Source organism: Nicotiana tomentosiformis, chromosome 3 (assembly GCF_000390325.3).
Source record: "Nicotiana tomentosiformis chromosome 3, ASM39032v3, whole genome shotgun sequence".
Classification (NCBI taxonomy): Eukaryota; Viridiplantae; Streptophyta; class Magnoliopsida; order Solanales; family Solanaceae; genus Nicotiana; species Nicotiana tomentosiformis.
Genome location: NC_090814.1, coordinates 126,045,405 through 126,069,881, shown reverse-complemented (window position 1 = coordinate 126,069,881; position 24,477 = coordinate 126,045,405). Strand labels below are relative to the sequence as shown.

Below are 24,477 nucleotides of genomic sequence, written 5' to 3'. Positions count from 1 at the left end.
TTTATCTCTACAATATTTTTTTTTACCTATAATAGCAACAGTCATATTTGTAATAGAACGTTCTTTATAAAATTACTATCTATAACATTCCTATAGAATTTTTAAGATTAATAATAATTATTCTAAAAATATGCACACAATTTTTTTATTAAATAAAGTTTTATCTTGCATAAGATATAAGATTTAAAGATTGCACATGATATATTTTCTATCAGACAAATTCTAAAAAATATTTAGATGAAAATTTTAACGGTTAAACATTTAGATTGATTTCAAAGTAAAGTTATTGGATACCTTTTTGTTGAAAATTTGGATACGAATTTTCACTAATTCAAGTGTTACATCGCTATTAAGAGAATGAAATCTACGAAACAAGATACAATTGTAAAGTTCTTCCATCAATCTTGAAGGAATTTATTTTTTAGGTAACTTTAAAATATCTGCCTTAGAGTTTAAATCTTTATATATTTTGTTATGAATTTATTAATAATGCATTAGCTTTCTTCAATATTTAACTTGTGAAATATGCATATCTTTTGAGATTTTAAATTTGAATAATTTTCTTATCTTTTAATATAATGGTAAAAAGGAAAAATAGTTAATTTTTGGATAATTTTTATCTACAACCGTCAAAAATTATTTAAATGTCAAATGTTGTTATGGGTATATAACAATCATTCACTATAAAAGCAAAAAAATATTGGAACAAATAAAGTTATTATAGAGAAGGTTAACTGAATTGGCGTTATTTAAGTACTTACAAATTTTTGTTTGTTCATAAATAAGAGTATTAATCCTAATCTGTTTAAGGGACGATATTTGATATGATAGTTTCGTCAAATAATTAATTTCCGTCATCTTCAACTCTAATGTAATTAAAATTGCACATTACACTTGCAGTTCAAATATTCATTTATTTTCTATATTGTTGTGTTAGAAAACTTAAAGCATTTTAACTTTTACAGATCATTGAATTTAGGCATAGTTGAGTGATAGAAATTTTGATGACATTAAGTAAACTTATGACCATTTAATTTTTATTATTTTTATCTTCTTCTTAGAAATATATATATATTGTAGTTGGATAATATATATTTTTTATAACAATGTGCTAATTGTATCGATGAAGGCACTTTCAACATCAACTTAGCTATGTTTACTTGTGTGAATTGCTTTAACAACATTAGCAAAGGTCTCCAACGTTAGTTCTAATTTCTCACGGGGATGATCGTGGAATAGTAAAAAATGTATACGAAACGGTATTATCCCTATTGATTGATGGTGTTCACTCACTAACTAGAGTTGAATAAAGGTGTTGCATAATTGGAGAATTCGATGACATAATTTAGATTCTATTTGGAAATGTTTCAAATTATGGACGAAACAGTGATTGGACGGGATCATACATAAGAATTGTCTATAGATTTTCGAATTAAATTGATGTTGGCGATAACTCAAATATCATGTTTTAAATTATAAATTACACGATAATTTTGGCGATAACTCAAATATCGCCTTAGGAACCAAAAGGAGTAGGTGATCAAGCTGAATCGGGCTTTGACCCGTTAGGCCATACAACCGTAAGCGTTACGACGCCGTATCGAAGCAGCCTTAAAACATTAGTTTTATGGAAAATGTGCACTCACCCAGCGGACTCGGACCCATAACTGTAGCTCAGCTGACATTTTAAGCGAAGACTGTAAACCCTAGAGCGTAAATTGTCGATCCCCGTGAGGATAAGCAGGAGAGGAGGAAGATTCCGATCAGATCGAATCGAATTAAAAAATGGCGATGGCTGCATTGAGGCGTGAGGGAAGGCGTTTCGCCACACCTCTCATTTCTCCCAACCCGACCAATGCTCTTCGTTCTTCCCTCATTCCTTCCCAGTTAGTTTTCTTCCTTCACTACTTTTTTTATAATCATTTTTCTTTTTGTATATATAAATATCTGTAGACGGTAATGGCTCACTTTTTTATTTTCTTATGCATATCTGTTATTGTACACTAGAGCATTTTTATTAACAAATTCCTAAAAATTAATGTTTATGCTGGCGAAGCTTGTATGAATTTCACGGGATTTAGATTTGTTGGTGAAATGATCATTTACGTATCGTAATTGGATATCCCTTTTTTTTAGATTTAAGAATATAGTAGTTATTTGGTCAGAAGGAAGGATGTTACCTTTAACTTTGACTTTATAGAGAGTTGTAATTGACATGGTCTGAGATTGGATAGTTGATTTTGGAACTTGAAAAAGGTACAGAATGTTAAGAGATTTTTGGAACGGAAGTTGCAAAGAAAACAATTGTAGAAACTGAATAAGTTCTCATTCTCAAAAATAAAAATGACAATTGGAGAAATCGATGAAGTTCAAATAATATCTAGTAATTGTAACTTTTTTTTCCGATGGATTATGTGAGGTTGCTGCACTGACATGTAGTATGTTTAAGTGTGCCTTTTTATATCAACAAGAGAGTGATGATCTCCCTTTCTGCTTCTATAGCAGTCTCATGCTCAGCAGTCAGCACCTTAGCTTAAAATGATATAAGTATTATTATCCACATTTTTTCTTTCAATCAAAATTATTCTGTTATGTTTCAGGAAAAAAAAACGAATTATCCTGTTCTGTTTCATAGCAATTCACTTTTATGACATATATTTATATGCAGGGAACCAGTCTCGTCAGGAGTTCGATGTATTTCAACTCAAGTTGGTAAGATTTAGCCGTAATCCTTTGATGCGCCCTAATTTCCTTTTTCTCTCCTATGTTCTCGTTAACTTCTCTACCAACTTTCTTGTTGGCTACATTAAGTACATTGAGCATTCCCTTGTGCAGTCAGAAACCGGATGAAGAGTGTTAAAAATATACAGAAGATTACAAAGGCTATGAAGATGGTTGCTGCTTCAAAGCTGAGAACTATTCAAACTAAAACTGAAAATTCACGTGGCCTATGGCAGCCATTTACTGCTCTTCTTGGTGACACTCCTAGTAAGTTCGTGATTATATTGTCTGGATCTAACTAAATTATTGAATCAGTTAGCGGAGAAAGTGGTGAAAGGGTAGGGATAAATCACCTTATGGACTTTTCATGCATCCTTTCTTCTGCTGCCTATTTCTATTTAGCTTATCTAGTCTGTTCCTGATTCTCAGATTAGTCCTTACTAATTCTAATGTGTAACTGCTCCCTAAGGGTGTGGCCCAGTGATCAATAAAGTGGGCAGACCATGAGGTCTCAGGTTCAAATCCCAGTAAAGTAAAGAAAAAAAACAGTAGGTGATTTCGTTCCATATGTCTAACCCTTGGTAGGCAGAGTTACCCGGTACTTTTGCTCGTAGAAGGTAGCACGTACCCAGTGAAATAGTCGGGGTGTGAGTAAGCTTGCCGGAACACCACCATCATAAAAAAATAAAAAGGAAAAAGCCATTGAGGTGGAATTAGTCATAATTTTTTGCATTTCAAGCGCAACCTCAGTAACCCGGAGATTGTCTAGCAGGGTTCATGTCACAACCCAAAACCTAACCCGTCGTGATGGCGCCTATCGCGATACTAGGCAAGCCGACCTTTCCAAAACACCTTCAAAATTTAACAGAAATGAATTAAGACATTTAAAACAACCGGAGTTTCTCATAAATATGGGGTAAAACCCAAATGAAACATAAGTGCGGAAAAATAGCCCGGCATCGGGGTGTCTCTAAGTCATGAATCTAGAAACAGAGTCTACTACAGTCAGTGTTGTGAAAAGCGCTCGCTTCAGTGCTTAAAGCGCGAAGCGAGACCTCGGGCCCTTCTGTGATGTGAAGCGTAGCAGGTTGAATAAAGCGAGCGCTTCTGCAAAAAAAGCGAGAAGCGTAAAAGCGACAGAAGCGAGCGCTTCTACATATTAAGGGTTGCCAACGTTAAAAAATTTAAAAGTTTATCAAGTTCAAGCCCAGGTATGTGATTTCTTCCTCCTTTTTCTTTTTCTTTCACTGTTTCAGTCCCAAAATAGCAGCGAAATGCTGGCAAATTATTTTTTCCCTTCAGTTCTTTTTCTCATTCTCTTCTTCATCTACTTCTTCTTTTTCTTTCACTGTTTCAGTGATAAATTGCAGCGAAATGCTGCCCAATTTTTTTCGTTTCAGCTACTGCCATTTTTTTCGTATACGTACTGCCATTTTTTTCATTTCATTTAATCTTGTAGAAGAATATGATGCTCATTTTGTGCTTTAATTGATGCTACTCTTTAGTTTTTACATTTAAGTATTGAACATTTGCTTACAGTTACATGTGTTGTCTATGCAGTATTGTTTTTTTTTTTAAAAAAAATTCCGGTTCACTTCAAAAACGCGAGCGCTTCGCTTCTCGCTTCTCGCTTTAAGCGAAAAGAGGCTTGTCGCTTTTTCTCGCTTTTCACTCTTCACAACACTGACTGCAGTTTGTGCCAAATGCCAATACAAGAGAGAAAAGATAATAAGAAAGTAGAAACAAGGACTGCGGACGCCGACAGCTACCTCGTAAGTCTCCGATAATCAGCCCGCGCATGAGCTCAGCGTCCTCCAGAACCGTACACATTTGGATCTGCACATGAAGTGCAGGGTGTAGCATGAGTACAACCAACTCAGCAAGTAACAAAATTAAATAAGGAACTGAGAAGCAGTGACGAACTATAATAATACATATCATTTCAAAAGTTTTCAGTAAAGAGTGAACATGCTTTCAAATCCGGTGGTATAGGTCAAATCAGTTCGGGCTCAAATAAAACATATATGAATCTTCCAGAAAATTTCACAACATCAGATAGCAACTAAGTGCAACAATAAATAAATGCAAGTACAACCTCTCAAAGCAACAGTCACTCAACTCATCTCAACAGCTCATACTCTCGGCTCTTAGCCCTCAATACACTCTCAATAGGTACCTGCGCTCACTAGGGGTGTACAGACTCCAGAGGGGCTCCTTCAGCCCAAGCGCTATATTGTTGCGGCGTGCAACCCGATCCACATATATATAGCCCGAAGGCTTGTTGCGGCGTGCAACCGGATCCAATATACCTCACAGCTCGTCACTCAGGCCCTATCTAAGTCACTAATCTCTCCAGCCCCTCGGGCTCACAGAATATCATAATAATTAGCCCAAACAGAGAATACAACAAGTATCAACAAGAAATGAGAGGGAACAGAGATATAATACACAAGTAAGACTATGACTGAGTACAAGACAACAATTGATAGTCAATTCAACAAGTATACGACCGCTGCGGGTCCCATCAGTGATATCATATGGCCTAAGCATGGTTTCTAACATGAAAGGTAGTCAATTATTCAAAGACAAAGAAAAACAAGTAATAACAATGGTTATTCGACTTTCCAGTTTCACGGGACGAACCAAGTCACAATCCCTCACGGTGCACGCTCGCACGCCCGTCACCTAGCATGCGCGTCATCTCCAAATATTCACATTATACCAATTCTCGGGGTTTTGTACCCTCAAAACCAGATTTAAGACTGTTACTTACCTCAACAACGTAGAAATCCTATTCCGAAATGCCCTTGCCTCTCGAATCAATCTCCAAACTCCCCGAATCCAGCCACAAGCAGTACGATATAATTAATATAAGCTAAAAGAATCAATCCCACAAGAAAACACGAAATTATAAGCCAAAAATCCGAAATTGGCCCGATCCCGCCCCCCGGCCCACGTCTCGAAATCCGACAAAAGTCACAAAACCCGAAAGCCCATTCACTCCCGAGTCTAACCATACCAAATTTACTCCAATCCGATAACAAAATCCCATTTAAAATCCCAAAAATTTAACTCAAGAACACTTCATCTTCTTCTCTAATTTTTCACCCCAAATCACAAATTAGATGATAGAATTAAAGATATAATCATGGGTTTTAACCAAAACCAAGTAGGAATCACTTACCCCAATCAACTCCACAAAAATCCCTTCAAGAATCGCCCAATTCCGTGTTCTCTAGTTCAAAATATGCAAAATGGGTTCAAACCCTCGTTTTTGAAATTAATATTGTCTACCCAGATTTCCTTCTTCGCGAATGCGACCGTCCTCTCGCGTTCGCGTAGACTAACTCAAACTGCCTCTCAACTTAACTCTTCGCGAACGCGACCTACGCTTCGCGAACGCGAAGCTTTGCAAACTCAGACCTTCGCGAGCACGTCCCTCACCTCGCGAACGCGTAGAACAAAAGACTGGGGGTCCCCAGCTGCCTCACTCCCTTTCGTGAACGCGACGCCACTCACGCATTCGCGATGCACACACTGCCATACCTTCGCGTTCGCGTCATCTCCTTCGCGGACGCGTAGAGAAAAATCTCACCAACTCAGAAACACTCTTCGCGAACGCGAGGCTCCTCTCGCGAACGCATAAGAGGAAACCAGAAAAAAATGCAGCAACGAATATTAGCTATCTCATCAAGGCCAAAAATGATCTGTTAACCACCTGAAACTCACCCGAGCCCCCCGGGACCTCAACCAAACATACCATCAAGTCCCAAAACACTATACGAACTTAGTCGAGCCTTCGAATCACTCAAAACAACATCCGGACACACACAAACGACGCTGAAACCTACCAAACCATGTCCGATTGACCTTAAATTTTGCACGCAAGTCAAAAATGGCACCACGAACCTATTTCAACTTCCGGAAATCCAATCCGACTCCGATATCAAAATTTCCACTGCCGGCCAAAATCGCCAAAATTCCAACTTTCGCTAATTCAAGCCTAATTCTACTACGGACCTCCAAATCACATTCCGGACGCGCTCCTAAGTCCAAAATCACCTAACGGAGCTAACAGAACCATCAAAATTCAAATCCGAGGTTGTTTTCCCACAAGTCGACATCCGGTCGACTTTTCCAACTTAAGCTTCCAATTAAGAGACTAAGTGTCTCATTTCACTCCAAAACCACTCTGGGCCCGAACCAACCAACGCGGTAAGACATAATACAACTGTAAAGCACAAAAGAAGCAAAAATGGAGGAAACGGGGCTATGACTCTCGAAACGACCGGCCGGGTCGTTACTGTTCACTGGACCACTGAGAATGTTTATCCCCAGATTATTTTGTGTGAGATACTTCGTGAATGTGGGAAAAAGGATAATAGGAAATTGTCCTCTTCTCTTTCTGCCTGTTGATTTGCGGTCCAATATCAATGTTTTATGCATTTTGATGCAACGACTAAATTTACATTTTGTGAAAGGGTTTTGCCGCAGCCTGAATACGTTTTGTTGAGGAGACTTTCCGAGATACATTTAACTACACCAAAGTTTATATATTTGATGCCATCAACTTTAAGCAGTCAACAAGAAATCTTCGGCTGATAACACATCTAACATTTGTTGCTTCAGGTATTGATGTCAAGAAGAATGTTATAGTTACCATTTCCTCAGACAAAGGTCTTTGTGGTGGAATCAATTCTACATCTGTCAAGATAAGCAGAGCTATTCATAAGTTGAATTCTGGTAAAATGCAAAATTGTTTTATATTGACTAAATTTGTTCTTCTGGAATTAGTTTAATATTTCTTTGTTTGCAACTACTAGGCCCTGAAAAGGAAAATAAGTATGTTGTCGTGGGGGAAAAGGCTAAGGCTCAGCTGTTGCGAGATTCGAAGAAGGACATCGAGCTGATCATGACTGAGTTGCAGAAAAATCCCCTTAACTACACACAGGTTATGATGTGCTTCCTTATTTACAACCTTGTGTGCAGCACGCCCACTTTTTGTTTTCCTACTTTTTGCCAACTATTTGTTGAAGTTGGTGCTGCTGTAGCTTACCCTGTGGTACATGGATTGTTCATTTGCCTTGGCGTACCCTTGTCGAACTGGTGTGACATGGGTGATGGTACTTTGTGCAGATTATTCAAAAACAGGCAAATTAGAAAGAGACTGTACCTGGCCGAATTATAATTTTAAAAAGGGCTGCATTTACCTTTATGGGATGCTTCACACAAACACTTTATGTACCTGCATCAGATACTTGCACACAACTTAATTGAATCCAGACCATTAGCCAAGTCCATGTAATATAGGGCTCACATTTTTTTTTTTTGAGGTTTGACCTGTACATGAATCTATGATATAATCTTTATGTTGCATTTTCTTTCCGAAAAAGTAGACATTTGAAAGCTATGTCTCACTCGCCTTTAATTTCATTTTTCAGAAAGTCAACTTCGGCTGATTTAAATTCTTGTTGAGTTTTACATGTGTAAAGCAAACAAACTTTCCTTTTTTTCTCAAAAAACATGTTTAAAGCAAACAGTTTGATTGCAATGTTGCAACTTCAAATCTTTGTGAATTAAATGAAAATCTTATAGTGCCTGATAAGTATTGGAAGCAATACGTATGCACTGAAATAATATACCAACAGCTGTTTTGTATTGGCTTCTGTACGCTTTTCCTTCTACTGATATATATAATGTCTCTTGCAGGTTTCTGTGATTGCAGATGACATCTTGAAGAATGTAGAATTTGATGCACTGAGGATTATTTATAATAAGTTCCAGTCAGTTGTCGCATTTTTGCCAACAATGTCCACTGTACTATCTCCAGAGGTACCTAAACTGGAAGATCTTGTTGTTCACTATGTTTCTTTTTATTTTCTCTGTTTCTTGGAATAAGTCTTTTGTGATTTAATGTAGGTTGTGGAGAGGGAGGCCGAAGCTGGTGGAAAGCTTGGAGAGTTGGATTCATATGAAGTTGAAGGTGCTGAGACAAAGGCTGAAGTTCTTCAGAACCTAGCTGAATTTCAGTTTTCATGCGTAAGTTTGCCCTTTTAGTGTTATAGCGGTCTTATAAGCTTGTTATTTGTTCTCCACGGTTTCTAAATAGATGTGGTACTGTTTGTGGGGGTTTTTTTTGGGGGGGAGGGGATTGAAATTAGTCTTGACCGTGATTTCTGATGGATATATTTACTGCTAGTAAAATGATTTTTTCAAGGTGACGAATATGATACTGGCGTGTACTTAAAATTGGATCAATGGCAAAATGTCTTTTCCAGGTTATGTTCAATGCAGTTCTAGAGAACGCTTGTAGTGAGCAAGGAGCAAGAATGTCTGCCATGGATAGCTCCAGCAGAAATGCTGGTGACGTGCTTGATCGTCTCACTCTTACTTACAACAGGTCTTACTCTCCACCGTCTCTTTCACACATGCATTTGCACCGTCAAACTCTCAGACATGCTTACACTAGTCAAACAGAAAGACACAGTTTATCTCTCTCAAACTTGGCCTACACATTCCTTCAGACGCTCTATCCGGAAAAAAACAACAACAACAAAAAACCCAGTGTAATCCCACAAGTGGGGTCTGGAGGGTAGTGTGAGTGTACCCCTACCTTACAAAGATAGAGAAGCTGTTTCTGGTAGACCCTTCTATAGGGAAAAATATTAAATAAATAAAGCCCCTCAAAAGTACCCTAAGCTCTCTACTTAGTGCACATGCTTATCTACATGTATGCAGTTATGAACCTACAAATAAATTGATATTTCCTTAATTGATGTCCAACATACTGCAGATTTGCTAACTAACTGGCTTTATATACACCACTAATAGTGACCAGTGGCTGCTGATACGTCATGATCTAAACAGATGACATTTGTATACTTTTGAGGATAACATATAATTTAGAAAGTTGATCGGTTCTTTTTTTGTCTGTCAATTTTACTGGTCTTTTTCTATTTTTATCTGTGAAACAGAACCCGTCAAGCATCTATCACCACAGAACTGATAGAGATCATATCAGGAGCATCAGCATTGGAGGGTTAGTTGGACAAGCTACTGCTTTTGTCTGATGGAGACAGAATAAAAAATCTGTAGGCTTTCTTAGCACCATGGTTGGCCAATTATCAGTTTTGATTTATGAATAATCTCCCGGTTAACTTTATCTCTGGGAAAAACCGGTTTCACTGTGGCAAAATAGTCACAAATGCCATTTGATCTGTTTCCTTTTATTCTTTGTATCCCGGCCAGAATTGCCATAACTTGGTCAAGAAAATTTTCTTGAAAGCTCTTTGTTATTATGCATGTTTCGCTTGTAAGTTGACACCTAGGCCCTTTCATCAAGTTTCTACTTTGTGAGCTATTCTGGTCTAATGCAAGGACTTTGTGACTGTTTCTAAATCTAATCTGGTTCTATCAGCCTCAAATTTTGCTATGGAACATTTACAGCCATACAGTTTGATTCTATAAAAATATTATGATGTGTAGTTTATGTTGTGCTCTTGCAAAGGTACCCAATTTCTTCAGAATGAAAGTGCATGGTTTAGATGATTGTAATTTTCTGAGAAGCTTAAGTTCATGTCAGTAATCCAATATGCCTATTTAGGAATGAGTGTTCTCTTGTCAAATGCTTCCCTTGGAACTTGCCCTGGGCAATATTTTGACTACTGCCATTGCTAAAAATTTTGTAAACATGACGAGTATAAATATTCAGTTACCGATTAAAAAAGTATTAATGCTAAATTGAGTTTAGGTTTTCGTTTCAGCTTAACAGCAGTGAAAGATGAGCTCATGCAATATAACTGCACTTATTTTCATTAAAATAGACCATACAAATCCTGCACTTATTGTTTGCTTTATCTTTGATGAAGAAACAGAAGATCACTTGCCACCTGCAGCAGATAACTACTATGTTATATTATCTTTCTGATACACTATTGTTGCAGTAGTGTTTCATTGTCAACTTTGCCCCCATTGACAATTTGAGTGTACTAAATGTGTTTTTTCGGCTTTCATATCCGAAATCATGAATAAGCACATCGATGCTTTAGGGGTTGAGGATGGATTTGTTCCCTCAGATGAGACTGTACAACTGCCAATCAGTTTTGGATATCTCCCACCAGTCATTCCCGTATTGAAGTGGAGGAAGTTGCCGTTGCAGCTGTTCATAATCAAGTAGAAGGGGTTTGGGACTAGAGCAAAGGAGGCTACCAGTCTACCCTCCCAAAATAAAGCGTAATAAATTGCTATGCATTTAAAAAGGTTGAAAATTTACTTTCCCTTGGTGTAAATCTTGAATTTAAATATTAAACTCTTTCCTACTTAGGAAAATAGACATTCTCCATTTGTAACCTTGTAAATTAATACAACGTCGTCCTTGATAAAAAAAAAAAAGGAGGGGTGCTTTACCCATTCATATTTTGAGAATTTAGAGATTCGCTTGTAAAAGAGGGTTTACTTGTCAAAATTGAGTTAAGCCGGCCACATTAGCTCGCTCCCATAAAAAAAATTGTTTTATCTATTTTAGGCTAATGGTACTATTTTAATTTATAATTTGTGAGTTACTATGTTTTAGCTTTGGTAATGGTAATAGGAAATAGTATCGCTGTTGAAAGTGTACCAATTCTATATTCCTTTAATCTCTAGGCATAGAAAAAGTATAATCCACATATTTCTGGACAGCAAATGTCAAACTCAATCAATAGGTTGGAGCTTAACCATTGATATTTTATCTCTCAAGGAAATCAATTGGTCAATTCTTTCAATAACTCTTGGTATTGTTTTGATGCAAGATGGAATCATCTTCAGTGACTATTGTCGTTAGCAAATAGAAGTGAATGGTAATGGTCCTTTCTTGTCCTGATATGTTCGTTACAACTTACAACCCACGAGAGGAATGCCTAAATCCCCACAACGTGACAACATGTTCGGAACTCCACCTTTACAGGGGCTTTCTTCTTCGTCAATACTATATTCCTTCACAAATCTCATCTTTCCTTTTTACATTCACAAAAAAGCTATTCCAAGTTATTATAAATACATGATTTCTCTTTTATTCCTACGCAAAGCTAGTTTTTTCTTTTGCTAAAACGTTGAATGATACTCTGTATGAATGTTTTAATATTTAAAACGTTATTATAGTGTTGCAATTAATTATATGTCACTAATTCATTGGTGTTTTGCCGTTCTGAAGTGAATAATAGATATATAAATTTCAATATTTCATACCAAAACATGGATGACAATTAAATCTTCAAATTGATGTAGTTTAGTAGTGAAGTAATAGAATTGTTATATTTACTTCTTCTTCTTTTTTATTAAAGGAAATATATTCCACACTCTTCATTTACATGAAAGCAGTACTAGATCCTAATATTATTTATAGGAACTAGGAAGTAAGTGCCTCAGCCTTAATTAATTTGGGTTTATTATAAATGAGAAGTTTAAATGTGAGGTAGGAAGAAAATTAAGGGCCACGCATATTACTGTCTGGTTTTGGAATTATATCTGTACTGCTAATGAAGTTCCAATCCTTTTTAAGTAACAATGTTAGTCCGTCTTTAAATGTCAATATCCCAAATTATCTCACGATTCAACTACAAAATTTTAAATCATTTGAGAGATCTTCTAATACTTCATGAGGCAGATTTATGAATTTAAGTTTTGATTGTCAATGGTAGATTCGGATTTTTGACATATAGCAGATACTCATTTGAAAAAGTGAGTTCTGAAAAATATATCTAAGTTTTCTTATACTTATTTTTCACATGCATATAGAATTGGATTTTCAAAGAATTAATTATGCTGAACACGTAAGTTCATGATTAGATCAGCCAGTATCGGTTGTAATGTGATAGTATTGCGAAATATGATTATGAATTTATGATCATTTGCAATAGTGGCTATGGCCTTTGGGTTCACTTTATTTGATGTGGTTTCTCTCATTAGTGCCCTTTAAGAGAAATGTAGTTATGATAACTATTTGTGGATGCACCTTTATATCAAGGTGGTGGATCGTATATTTTAAAATGGTTCAAGGACCTTATTTACGGAAAGAATTAACTTAAATAGCCGTCTACTCAAACGCTTGCATGTAAACTGCCTAGAAAGAGTAAACAGTAAATTCCAGTGGTAGATTTACGTTTTGAGGTATGGGCGATAAAGCACCCATTGACTTTGCCAAATCGTGTTATGTATTCTTATAGAATGCTTAACAATTTAAATAATTGACCATGGGTATCTATTATGATCATGTTTGACCACCATAAATTTACACTTAAATAAGTGAAACACCTACTATCTGTAAATCCTGAATCAACTACAGCTAAATTTGCCCGGTTATTTGTATAAAAATCCCTTATTTATTTTCTGCACGGTCCAATGCAAACCATGGCTACAATTAAGTTGAGATCTCAATTCCACCACCTTATCCCCTCTCCCTTTCATAAAACAAATAAATAAGCAGAAGTTAGCCGTTGGCTACTTTGAAAACCTGATATAAATATATTCCTATCACACGTTCCTCATGTCCATTCTTCAGATTTTTATTCATTTTATTAAGATTTACGTTTATTATATATACACTCATCTTGTAGTTGAAGTGTTGAACTTAGAATTGAAAGTTAAATATTAAATGAAACACATACCTGGTCTTTCCGATTGACAATTACAAGAATCTGACATTACATCTAATAATCCCATCTTTAAAGAGTTGAACAAGTTTTGTTTTCAAAAAATGGACATTACTTGAGATTCTAATTTTTTTTTTGGCTCCTTATAATTCAATTATGGGGAAAATATGAAAAGTTGAATTTGAATCATGGGATAACTCAATGACAAAGCAAACTATCAGATTATGTCTATAAGGACATTGTTATTAGTATTAAACATAATACGTTAGCTCTTTGATAATGTAATTATCTTTCAAACGATAAAAATATGAACGATAATACTATCAAAAGTCTAGATAAGCTCGTAATAAATTCATACATTTTGCACGATAATAGCGTGAAAGTACATATGAATTATGAGCAAATACAATAAATTTCAAACTAAAGAATAATCACTTTCAATAATTTATTACCCATTTGTCCTATATTATACTACAAACTTGGATCTTATATATCTTTTATTTTTCAAAAAGAATAGGCCAACAAGGATGAAAGTAGAAAATTAATTATCATCATCTCCATTTGGCTATAAAATTAACATATTTTAGTACAGGCTGGTTTTAAGGAAAAAATAAAGACTTGGAAAAGTGTAAAACCATATAAAATTTCTCCAAATATTTCTTTACTGTAAAAAATATCGCCTTTCTGTGTAGATAATGGGGCAAAATGAGGACCCAAATCTACAACTAAATGACCCTTCTCACACCAACCTGTGAAAAAAGCTGAGTCTTTTCTTTTTCTCTATCTTAAACAGACTCAGAATCCTTTTCAAGATTAATTTTTTCTTATTTATTTTCATCACTCCTTTTTAGTGTACTTTATATACCGGTGGCTGAGTTGGGTGAAGTTGTTTGGTGAAAATTGGTTGATTTTTATTGGTGGGATTTTGCACTTTACCTGCGCCTTTCAAACGAGTAGCCTTTAGATTCTTGCTATTTTTTTTATTGGATTTTTCCGGGGAAAATTGATTATTTCTTTTTATTGATGCGTCGTGCGGTGCAGAAAGAATGTTTTTTCCTATGTTTTAAAGGGATTGAGGTTCCTGCTCTTGGTTATTGAACATGGCTTCTGATTGTTCTTAAGGTTTTACAGGTTTGACAAGTCGTGTTTGGTTCGGAAAATTGAGAAAAATAGAATTATATCCGGGCATTGATTGTTCAATTGAAGAGTAATTTTTCCTTATTTGTAAAATTTTTTAGCTCTTTCTTTCCGGTTCCTATTAGGGTTCTTGACTATAGCTTCTCAAGAACAGAACTTTATTTTTTCCTTTTTACAGAACCTAGATAAGTTTTTCTTTGTTCTGGAGAATTAGGAGTAATCCTTACCTTTTTGTATACCCTTTTGAATCAAAGCAAAGAGATACTTCTGTTAATTGTGATTAGTGACCTCCAATTTGACTTGTCATTGGTACATTTTTTGTTCTTGATTCTGCTACTTAGATGATTGTAACAGGGAGATTCTGGTTGTAGAACTAGGTTAGTATTATCTGCTGTGAGGAATTGCAGTGAACATGGATATTTGGGTTGTGGCTGCAGCTGCCGGTGCTGGTTATATTGCCCAGCATTGGAAGGATCTCTTAAAAAGCAGACATGATTTTTCAGAATCGTCTCTTAAGTCTCCTAGTTTTCTAAGAACTGACTCATTACCGCATATGCAGCAAGTTCTGGATAATAATTGTTCCTCCCCTGTAGAGACACCGAGAAAGAAACTAGGTGAATGTCATGATCTAGAAGTGGCTTCCACTAGCACTTTGGCTGGTGAAAACCTAGGGATGTCGTGTGGAAGCATATGTGATGACATTAATGAACCGGGATATGAGTCATTACTTCCCCCTTCTACGACTGAATTGGCCTTTTCTTATGGTGGTAATGCAAGGAAAAAGAGCAGCCTCAGGAGTAGAAGAAAAATTGGGCATCTTATAAAGCCTCTAAATTCTCTAGAAAGTTGTCTCATGGCTCAATTATACAAGGAACATGGTGAAGTTGAGGACTTTATTTTTACTTCAAACTCTTCCCCATGGACACCAACAGCGAGGCCATTTATAGTTACCGATGGAAGCAGAATTATAAGCAGAGGTACTTCTAATTCCTTAAGTACCTCAAGAGGCGCTGGACATCATAAGCTGCAGGATAGCTTTTCACAATTGAATACTGTATTTGGAGTCCCTCAACTACCTAGCGTTGGATCTATGGAGCTCCAGGGAAAAGCCAAGGTGAAGGATCATTCCAGAAGATTTAGTGATTTCACTAAAATGAACAATGAGAGACACGGCAGTTTACAAGGTAATTTTTTCTGTTGGACACTGATTTTATAACTGTTTTCGTGGTAAAATTTAATGAAATAGATAGATTAGATTTTAGACTTTGGAATAGCAACATTCTTTGAAAGAATTTAAAACCAGTAGAGCCAAGGGGATGTAGCTCCCAGGTATTTTCCATCAAGATAATATGCTAATGCGCAGCTTTTTAAAATGATAGTCAACTTTCACACGATGAAACTCATGAATGATTTAGCCGTTTACCTGCAACAGTCGATGGAACACAAAATAATTTGTAAGCGAGATGGTCGTTTTGTACCTTAATCAGTGTCATGTCTGTTTCTTTCTTTAGACTTCTACTTGAGATACTAAGACTTTCGAAGCTCATAACTGCTCATGACTTTCCTACTAATGGCACAATAAGTAAATACTAACTTCTTTTTTTTTAGTAATACTAACAGCTCCTATTATCCCCCATTTTATGGTTGTCTTGAAATCAGGATCATCTCGTGGTGTGCTGCTTTTCTGTCTTGGAATATCTGTGGGCATAATATCTTCTTTCTGGAAAAATAGAAATGAAATGGATAAATTAAATGAGTTGCTGAGACAGTCAGAGAATTTGGTTCAAGATCTACATGAGGAACTTGAGATGAAAGATTCATTAACTGTGGAAGAGCTTGCCGCTGAAGATTGTGAGTCACAAGATACACATAATGATTCTTCAAACAATGGAGCTTTACATGAACCTTCCCCTAAAGGGAAGTTGAATAAGTCGTCAACAAATTACGATGAGGACTGTCAAAGCCAGAAGACAGAGGAAGAATCTATGAGTAAAATTGAAGCAGAGCTTGAAGCTGAACTGGAGAGGTTAGAATTAAGTATGAACTCGTCTAAGTTGGAGGGGAAACTCGCAGAACTAGATGAGGTAGGAATACTTTCTGATTCATTCATCTCTATGTCCCTTTTTTTCCTTTTCCCGTAGCAAAAATACAACTTGCTTACTTTGATACTCCATTCTTGCAAATGCAATTATCTTATTAGAGAAGTTAATTTAGGCATTATATGCACATAAGCATTTTGGTCCATGATCTACAACTGGTTAACTTTGACAGCTTATGAATTTATATTTTTTCAAGGAAGCCGTAGCGCTTATGGTTTGTAACGGATAAGCTTGATTTTCTTATATGCTATGCAAGATAGATACTTCCATCAGTTCTTGCTATTAGAAATAATTATTCAGGATGATCCCTCTGTTGCTTATTGATTTCTGGTGTTGATGTTGCATATTGTTGCTGAGCTCTTTAGTCTCTAATACTTCTATTAGTAGGATGTGTACCTTACATTTATTAGTCATATGATCAGGATCTAATATCTTTATTGAACTTTATGAAAATATATATGTTGTTCTCTTAGACATTATATCCTTATGCTTTCTTCAGGTTTGCCCCTTTTTTCCCTCTCTTGCTATCTTCTTGATCTGGATAGTATAGATCAGCAACTTTTTCAGCTTATACTATGTTAGGAGGGCTCTTCTTTAGAAGATTGAGAAAATTTTACATGCGAATTTGTTTTTGTGCTTCACTTTACTTGATCTACTGTGCAATTTAGGCATATCTTGTGTTTGCATTCTCTTTGTGTTGGAGATCTTCTTAATGTTTTCTTTTCCAGATTTTTGTTGAACTTTGTGGTCCGGCCCTTCCCCGCACCCTGCACATAGAGGGAGCTTAGTGCACCGGGCTGTCTTTTTTTTCTTGTCAGTCTTTAATCATCACTATGATCTCTAGCTTTTGCAAGTATCATCAATCTCAATCTTCATATCATCAATCTCAATCTTCATCAAGTTGCTCTTTTCCTTGATCCACTAATGAAGAAGTTCAATATTCATATTTTTACTAGGAGAACCATTAGGTTTATGATTGGTAGGATGAGTATCATCCATATTTGGTTTCTAGAAGGAATCTATGTTATAGTTTGAAGACTTCATAGCATAGTTCTCAGGAGAGACTTAGAAGTTATGACTGGTGCAACTCTTTTACATCCACTAGTAAATGAAAATGAATCTCATTGCTATACGACTTAACAACTAGAACCCGGTGCCAATAGGTTGCTTCGGTGAAAAGAAAACGGAAGACAACCTATACGTGCCATGTTAAGCTATACATGTATAGAGTCAGTTGTCTGCTATTTTAAAGAAGCTTTAATAAGTGTTCAATCTTTTGCAGCTTGATCCAGGCTTTGTGCCAGATCTAGCCGAGGGGGAGTTAAGAGCTGAACTCTTTAGTAGACAGGCCAAAGGTCAACCTTATGCAGATCAGGATGGTAGTGCAACCTCGACCCCTCGTCCTGTTGACTATGCTGTCTCGCCAAGAGAGCTGAGCTTACGGCTGCATGAAGTCCTTCAATCACAATTAGAAGAACGCCTCAAGGAACTTGAGATGGCACTTCAGAACAGTGAAAGGAAAGTTCGGTATATGGAAGCAGAACTTGTAAGTTCTTGGAGGGATTCCTCAAACAGTGAAGGGGGTTCTTCTTCCACCCATGGTAGTCCTGTAACTAAAGTTGAACAACGTCCAGCAGATCAGCCCGTGGTAATCAATTTATCCGGGGAAGCTTTAGATGCATATAACGAGGCTTTTGATGAGTTCACAAGGTTAAATGAGTCAGAGGAAGAGGATATTGCTGTTGTATCAGAGGTTAAGGACAGCAACCACCAAGAAAACTCGCGGTCACATGAACGAGACTTTGACTGGATTGAGAATGGTAGGACGAATGATGAAAGTGAAGATGGTGATGATGAGATGGAAAAGTTGTTAATTAGGCATATTGTTGAGAAAGCCAGGAAAGGCTCTCCAGCAGTTTTAAATGTGCAGAGAGCTTTGTTCTCACTTGATGATAATGAACATTGATATATTCCCAATACAAAGTAAAGAGGAAAAAAAGATTTTTGCAGCTAATTGACTACTTTTCATGCACCCACAACTTATAAGTCAATTTGCCTGTATTCTCAAATATGAACCTTTTTCAAACTCCCAAATCCTAGATAACTAGTTCTTTTTTAGCAGAATGTTTGAGCTTAATCAGCTTGAACTACCAAATGCCTCTGTCCCTAAAGGGTAGGGTTGGTTTGGGGGGGGGGGGGGGGGTAGCTATGGTAAAAAAGAACCTTATATTATTACTAATAAGGTTTAGTACAAAACCCTTCCAAGGTTGTTAGACACAATTAAAAAAATTAAAAAGAGGATGAAGAAGTTATAATTTACTGATTAAGATTTATCTTGCGCCTTAAGTAAGGGCTTACTAATAACATACATGGGATTTACCTTCTTTTCCTATTTTAGTTTCTCCCTAACAAGTTTCTTCTCTTACTTTTAGCCCGTTATTTCAGAAATTACAAATTTTCTCTTAATAATCCTTTTCCAAAAGCTCTTAAAATGTTATTTATGGACTTTATGATTTTAGAATTATATGTATAAAAAATGATAATAAAAAACTTTAAAAAGTGCACATGCATCCAATGTGGGTCATTATCTAATTAAACTTAAGCCCGACTTATAGCAAATGATTAACAGATCAGGCGTCCTAAATCTCCTAGGACTAAAACACTTAAACTTTTTACCTTTTCTTTTGGGGGTGAGAGTTTATATATTGTGCGTAGTTGCTTTATGATCATTCATAATTAGGTTTCGCCTACTGTGAAGAATTGACAAAGCTTTACACTTGAGAGGTTAGACTTCTCTCCCCTCTCCTCTTTCGATAATTAATACTACTACTTTATTTTTTTTGTTCATAAGCTGATTCCCTTTTTGGTTTTAGTTTTATGTTTTACTTTTTTCTCTTCGTTTTCATGTATATAGCATGTTGGCTTAGTTATGGAGTTCAAATTATTTTAGATCATCCCTTGCTGTTTTTTAAAAAAAATGCTTTTATAGTTGATTGTTGTCGTCTTGGTTATTAATTCATGTATTAATTGTCATGACTAGGGTAAAGGGGACTAGTTTTGTTCCAAATTATAACACAATGGAAAAGAAGAACAAGGCTCTCGGTTTAATTTCTTCTTTTCTCAAACGTGGGAAGCAACAAGAGGCAGCAGTTGAAGACGAATGGATATTTATGCTGGAAAATCAAATTGATGAGAAAAGGGAGAAGGAACAACAATTAGCAACGCTTTTAATTGTGGTTGGTATCGTGCTGCTTTATGTCAACTATTTTCCTGTGCTCCTTGTAATTGGGAAGGATTTTGGCTCATTTGTCTCCAGATTCGTTAACTTGTGCTGTGCGTTGGCTATCATTGTTACCGGTTTAATAATGCTCGACCCTAAGGAGATGGACAATCAAACCCTTAAACACTAGGGTTTTTTTTTCTCTTTTAAACATTTATTTTTGGACAATATTTAGTTGAGTTAAAGTTGGAAAAGAGTATTTGAAACTTTTTTATGTGGAAGTTTGCTGTCTTTGGAATATTATTTAATGTTAGCCAAGTTCCTTATAAATTGATTACAAAAGCTGTGATCACTTTTTTGCAATAATTACCACTCCTACTTAATTTGTTTGCTCGAAATATAGAGTTCAAAGTGTAGTTTATTGTCTTTACTCTTGAGTATTTTTGCTGAGTCCAAAACTTCTACTCTAATATATAGATATGCATTAATGTATGTGATCTTAGATCAATATTAATTTCAGTAATACCTTTTCCTTTATATTTTGCTTTCACCGACCTTAAATCTTCTATAATTAATATAATGTTATCTTGATTGTTAAATCTTCGAATTCGAATTGTTATGCATGGCTGTTCTCCATAAATAAGAAAAGTTAGTGCTAAGCAATATCATACATCTAATATGTAGCAGTTACATCTAATATGTAGGTCCAATTCTCGTCTATCTTAAAACAAACTAATTAAGGTAAAAGAGAACTACATATAATGTCTTTAATGTAATGATTAAAATCTTTGAGAAATACTCACTCAACTAATAGTAAATTAGGGGTCATTTAGTCGGCGGGAAAAGAAATAACAATTTTCAGATAAAATACGAGATTATTTTATTTTGCGTTTGGACATGAGTATTAATTACTCTCGAGAATCACTTTATAGTAAAATTGTGAGATTAATTATCTCATATTGGAATATTATTATCCGTCCCACCAGGGCCGGCTCTAACGTGATGAGGGGCAAGGCATGTGCCTTAGGCCCCCAAATTTGGGGGGGCCCATTTTTTAAAAAGAATAGGTTTATAGGTATTTAAAAAATAAATATTTAATTAGTACTTTTTAATACAAAATTAGAGTTTTTAATATAAAAAGGAAATAGAGCTCTTTAGATATGTAAATAAAGTAATAATTTAACATATTTAAAAATTGATAGATGAATAGTTTTCGCAGCGTTTCAGTTTTACTCTTTCATTAGATAATGTATACAAAAATTCACACTCCCTTTCTTAATATGTCCAAGTTAATCTTTCTTTTCTCTAATCTCTTTATATTTCAGAAACCCCTATATATTTTCTGTCTTTCTCTTTAATATTCGTACTCACCTTCTTTCTCCAATATTTCATTACTCACTTTCTTTCTACAAGATTTCATTAGCTTCACTGTTCAACAATACTTTTAAGCTTCCAATAATTCTATATTTCTATTGCTCTATAAAATATTATCTAATAGCAACAATATCTCAAGAAAAATTAAATGAGCTGGCTATATTATCAATTGAGTAAAGATAATTAGAGAAAATCGATTATAAAAATAATTATTAACAACTTTGTATTTCAAAAAGTTAGAAGAATATATTTCAAATAAAACGTATGTTATAACTATCTTTTAAAAATTTAGGCCCCATATTAAACTTTTGCTTTAGGTATGCATATCCTTGAGCCGCCCATGCGTCCCACCAACCAAACGATCCCTATGGTGCAGTGCGTATTTAGAGATATCACTCCTCGCTTAGTTGGGCCAGACTCATGTATTAGGCCAGCTTCCGAACTCGGGTCTAACTCGGGTCGGGTTGTCTCGACATCTATTAGGAGATCCAAAGTCGAAATTGGAAATACCCAAATTTTCTCACAGACCATCAACTGACCACTGAAAATCAAAAGGCAAATTTTTTGGGAGCTCCAATTCCAATGGAACAAAATCCAAAGCCCAAAAGCGTTCTTGATTCACTGGGTGAAGAAATAGTTAGAATCGTCATACCGGTCTCAATTTGCATGCTCATAGTGGTCATTCTTGTTTCAGTACTAAACACTGATTCAGATTCCTCAGGCCCCTCATTTACATCTGTAGCCACAATTGCTTACACTGAGAGCAGCTCAGACTCAACGTGGGACAAATTGAAAGGTGCCCTTTTGAATGCTTTGGTATTTGTTGTGGTTGTTACTGCTGTTACATTCCTTTTGGTGTTACTTTTCTACTTCAGATGCACCAAATTCTTGAAATACTACATGGGTTTCTCGTCTTGTCTTGTTTTGGGATTCATGGGTGGCGAAATATCTCTATTTTTGATATCAAAATTCAAAATTCCAATTGATTGCATTACTTTTGCATTGAGTTTGTTCAATTTCACTGTTGTTGGGGTTTTGGCTGTGTTTATGTCAAAGACAGCAATTATAGTTACCCAAGGATATTTGGTTGTTATTGGAGTTTTGGTTGCTTATTGGTTTACAATGTTGCCTGAATGGACTACTTGGGTGCTTTTGGTTGCAATGTCATTGTATGACCTTGCTGCTGTTTTGTTACCTGGTGGGCCCCTAAGGCTACTTGTTGAGCTTGCAATATCTAGGGATGAAGATATTCCTGCTTTGGTTTACGAGGCTAGGCCGGTTATTAATCATGATTCAGTTCCGAGGGGTTCTGTTGTGCAAAGGAGAGTTTGGAGAGAAAGACGGGACAATGATTTCGGCTCCAATGAAAATTTAGACTCTAGGTCTAACTTGAATGCAATTGTCAATTCTAGTTTGGAATCTAATTCTGGTCTTGAAAGGTTTTCGTCAATCGGCAGTGATGAGAATGAGAGGAATGCGGCTGATGTGGAGGACGGTCAAGTTTTAAGAGCTGAGTCTGAGCTGGCTGCACCGCTAATTCAACATAGGATAAATGTCAGAATGAATTTACAGGAAGGGTCAAATGATGATTTTGTACTTGAAGGAATCGGGTTGGGATCCTCAGGTGCTATTAAGCTGGGGCTAGGAGACTTCATATTCTACAGTGTATTAGTAGCCAGGGCTGCCATGTACGATTTCATGACAGTTTATGCATGCTACCTTGCTATTATAGCTGGTCTTGGTATCACTCTGATGCTTCTTGCATTGTATCAGAAAGCTTTGCCTGCTCTTCCTGTGTCTGTTATGCTAGGTGTCGTGTTTTACTTATTAACTCGGCTATTGCTCGAGACATTTGTTGTACAATGTTCTATGAACCTGTTGATGTTTTAGGAACATGATTTCCCCGTCAATTGATGGAGCTACTTTCAATCAATAATAATTCTTCACTCATATCTGTTATAACATCTTTTTATTATTTTGACCATGTTCCAAGTTGGCCGAATTGCATGTATGGATAGATTATCTGTAGCATGGTAAGTGTTTTTGTCAAATAAAAGAAAGCAGCTAGTGGTTCAAGATGTCCGAAATGCACAAGCGCTACTCCATGGATACGAGATACACGAGCTAGTGGTGGTATGTACTAAACTAGACCGTAGAATACCATTATATGCCAACATGTTGGTACATAGTTTATGCCTTTTATAGCGGTGGATGCATATCATACAAACGCCTTTTATAATTGGCACGTGACACAAACTATCAATATTCTTGCATTGGCAGTCTGCAAACATGCTTATAGTGACCAGTAACCTAAAGCAAGAAAGAAATTGATTATATTCTTTCTGAACACAACCAATTGTGTAGGATTCAGTAAGATCCCAAATCTCTACAAGCTTTGAAGTATTTTTCTATTTTTAAAGGATCACTCATAGAAGTGATTGACATCTTCGATCTAGGAAAAATAATCTCGGGGTTGATCTTGCCCCTAACGTTTGGTTCAAGTGGAAAAGGTTGAGGGATTTGTGACTTAGGTCACATGTTGAGCCCTGCACAATGCGAATTAAGCCTGGTATCTAAGTGGAGAAGGGTAGAGGGGCAGACCCATTATCCTGAGTTTCGAAGGGTGCGGTTGGTCCCAAATGGATTTCTCGGTCATCAAACAAAAAATTCTCTGTTGATCTTTTTATTTTGAGTCAGATGTAGTTTACAGTCATTGTCTGAGAGACGTGCATTTCTGGAATATAATTAATGTTGTCTTTCATGATTGACCTTCACAAACACAAAGGTGATACAAAATCACAAGATTGTTCATCTTCGCATCCTTTTTGCCTTTTGCTGTGTTACTTTTATGTCGTGAACTTCTGACATATATTGACGTCAAATTGCTTGAGTGCCTTTGACAATATTCAGGGGGAGTTTCTTTGAGAATGGTAACAGTAATTTTCAGGGGGAGTTTCTTCTTTCCATTCCAGAGAAAATGTGCTTCAAATACTTTTTATTATCAAAATTTCAGCAGAGAGTATGTTTTATTCTATTGTTAAAGTAAGTTTTGATCCGTTTGAAACAACATGGCTCATCAGTGTGCTTGCCGCTATAGTCATGGAAACTATAACTTTCGCTCAAATTGATGACTAGAACATTAAGCCCTTAACACATATTATTAGTCCTTATTTTCCTTATTTGAAACGGTAATATGGGAACTCGACAATTATTATTAATCTACTGCCAAATTTTCCCATGAAGTTGATAGGAGTCATTTCATCTATAATACAGAAAAAGGGGAATACTAAGGAAGGTC

At 36.0% G+C, this 24,477-nt stretch overlaps 3 protein-coding genes and 2 long non-coding RNA genes across 5 annotated transcripts; 4 read left to right on the top strand and 1 right to left on the bottom strand.

Annotated features, from left to right (window-relative positions):
- Nucleotides 1-1,640: 1,640 nt before the first annotated feature.
- Nucleotides 1,641-10,124, top strand: LOC104091406 (ATP synthase subunit gamma, mitochondrial-like). Its single transcript, XM_009596733.4, has 9 exons — nt 1,641-1,886; nt 2,669-2,712; nt 2,836-2,988; nt 7,351-7,464; nt 7,545-7,672; nt 8,431-8,553; nt 8,641-8,760; nt 9,000-9,121; nt 9,696-10,124. Exons 1-9 carry the CDS (start codon nt 1,786-1,788, stop codon nt 9,763-9,765), a joined length of 975 nt encoding a protein of 324 aa, XP_009595028.1. The 5' UTR covers nt 1,641-1,785; the 3' UTR covers nt 9,766-10,124.
- LOC138907194 (uncharacterized) lies at nt 9,043-9,514 on the bottom strand. The gene is made up of 2 exons (XR_011414973.1): nt 9,368-9,514; nt 9,043-9,250 (listed from the first exon to the last, which is right to left on the bottom strand). It is a non-coding gene; the product is annotated as an uncharacterized lncRNA (long non-coding RNA).
- A 3,902-nt stretch (nt 10,125-14,026) lies between the features above and the next one.
- On the top strand, nt 14,027-18,599 carry LOC104091408 (COP1-interactive protein 1). The gene is made up of 3 exons (XM_009596734.4): nt 14,027-15,670; nt 16,146-16,570; nt 17,868-18,599. The coding sequence occupies exons 1-3, from the start codon at nt 14,899-14,901 to the stop codon at nt 18,549-18,551; spliced, it is 1,881 nt and encodes a 626-aa protein (XP_009595029.1). The 5' UTR covers nt 14,027-14,898; the 3' UTR covers nt 18,552-18,599.
- Nucleotides 18,600-18,751: 152 nt separating this feature from the next.
- On the top strand, nt 18,752-20,171 carry LOC104091409 (uncharacterized). The gene is made up of 2 exons (XR_685139.3): nt 18,752-19,369; nt 19,626-20,171. It is a non-coding gene; the product is annotated as an uncharacterized lncRNA (long non-coding RNA).
- Nucleotides 20,172-21,612: 1,441 nt separating this feature from the next.
- Nucleotides 21,613-23,129, top strand: LOC104091410 (presenilin-like protein At2g29900). The gene has a single exon (XM_009596735.4). The coding sequence runs from the start codon at nt 21,762-21,764 to the stop codon at nt 23,067-23,069; it is 1,308 nt and encodes a 435-aa protein (XP_009595030.1). The 5' UTR covers nt 21,613-21,761; the 3' UTR covers nt 23,070-23,129.
- The last annotated feature ends 1,348 nt before the right edge of the window (nt 23,130-24,477 follow it).

Coding starts and splice junctions, on each gene's coding strand:
- LOC104091408 (XM_009596734.4), top strand. CDS start 14,899: ATGGATATTTGGGTTGTGGCTGCAGCTGCCGGTGCTGGTTATATTGCC. Junction 15,671..16,145: donor GAGACACGGCAGTTTACAAG/GTAATTTTTTCT, acceptor TCTTGAAATCAG/GATCATCTCGTGGTGTGCTG. Junction 16,571..17,867: donor AACTCGCAGAACTAGATGAG/GTAGGAATACTT, acceptor AATCTTTTGCAG/CTTGATCCAGGCTTTGTGCC.
- LOC104091406 (XM_009596733.4), top strand. CDS start 1,786: ATGGCGATGGCTGCATTGAGGCGTGAGGGAAGGCGTTTCGCCACACCT. Junction 2,989..7,350: donor TCTTCTTGGTGACACTCCTA/GTAAGTTCGTGA, acceptor TTGTTGCTTCAG/GTATTGATGTCAAGAAGAAT. Junction 8,554..8,640: donor CCACTGTACTATCTCCAGAG/GTACCTAAACTG, acceptor GATTTAATGTAG/GTTGTGGAGAGGGAGGCCGA.
- LOC104091410 (XM_009596735.4), top strand. CDS start 21,762: ATGGAACAAAATCCAAAGCCCAAAAGCGTTCTTGATTCACTGGGTGAA.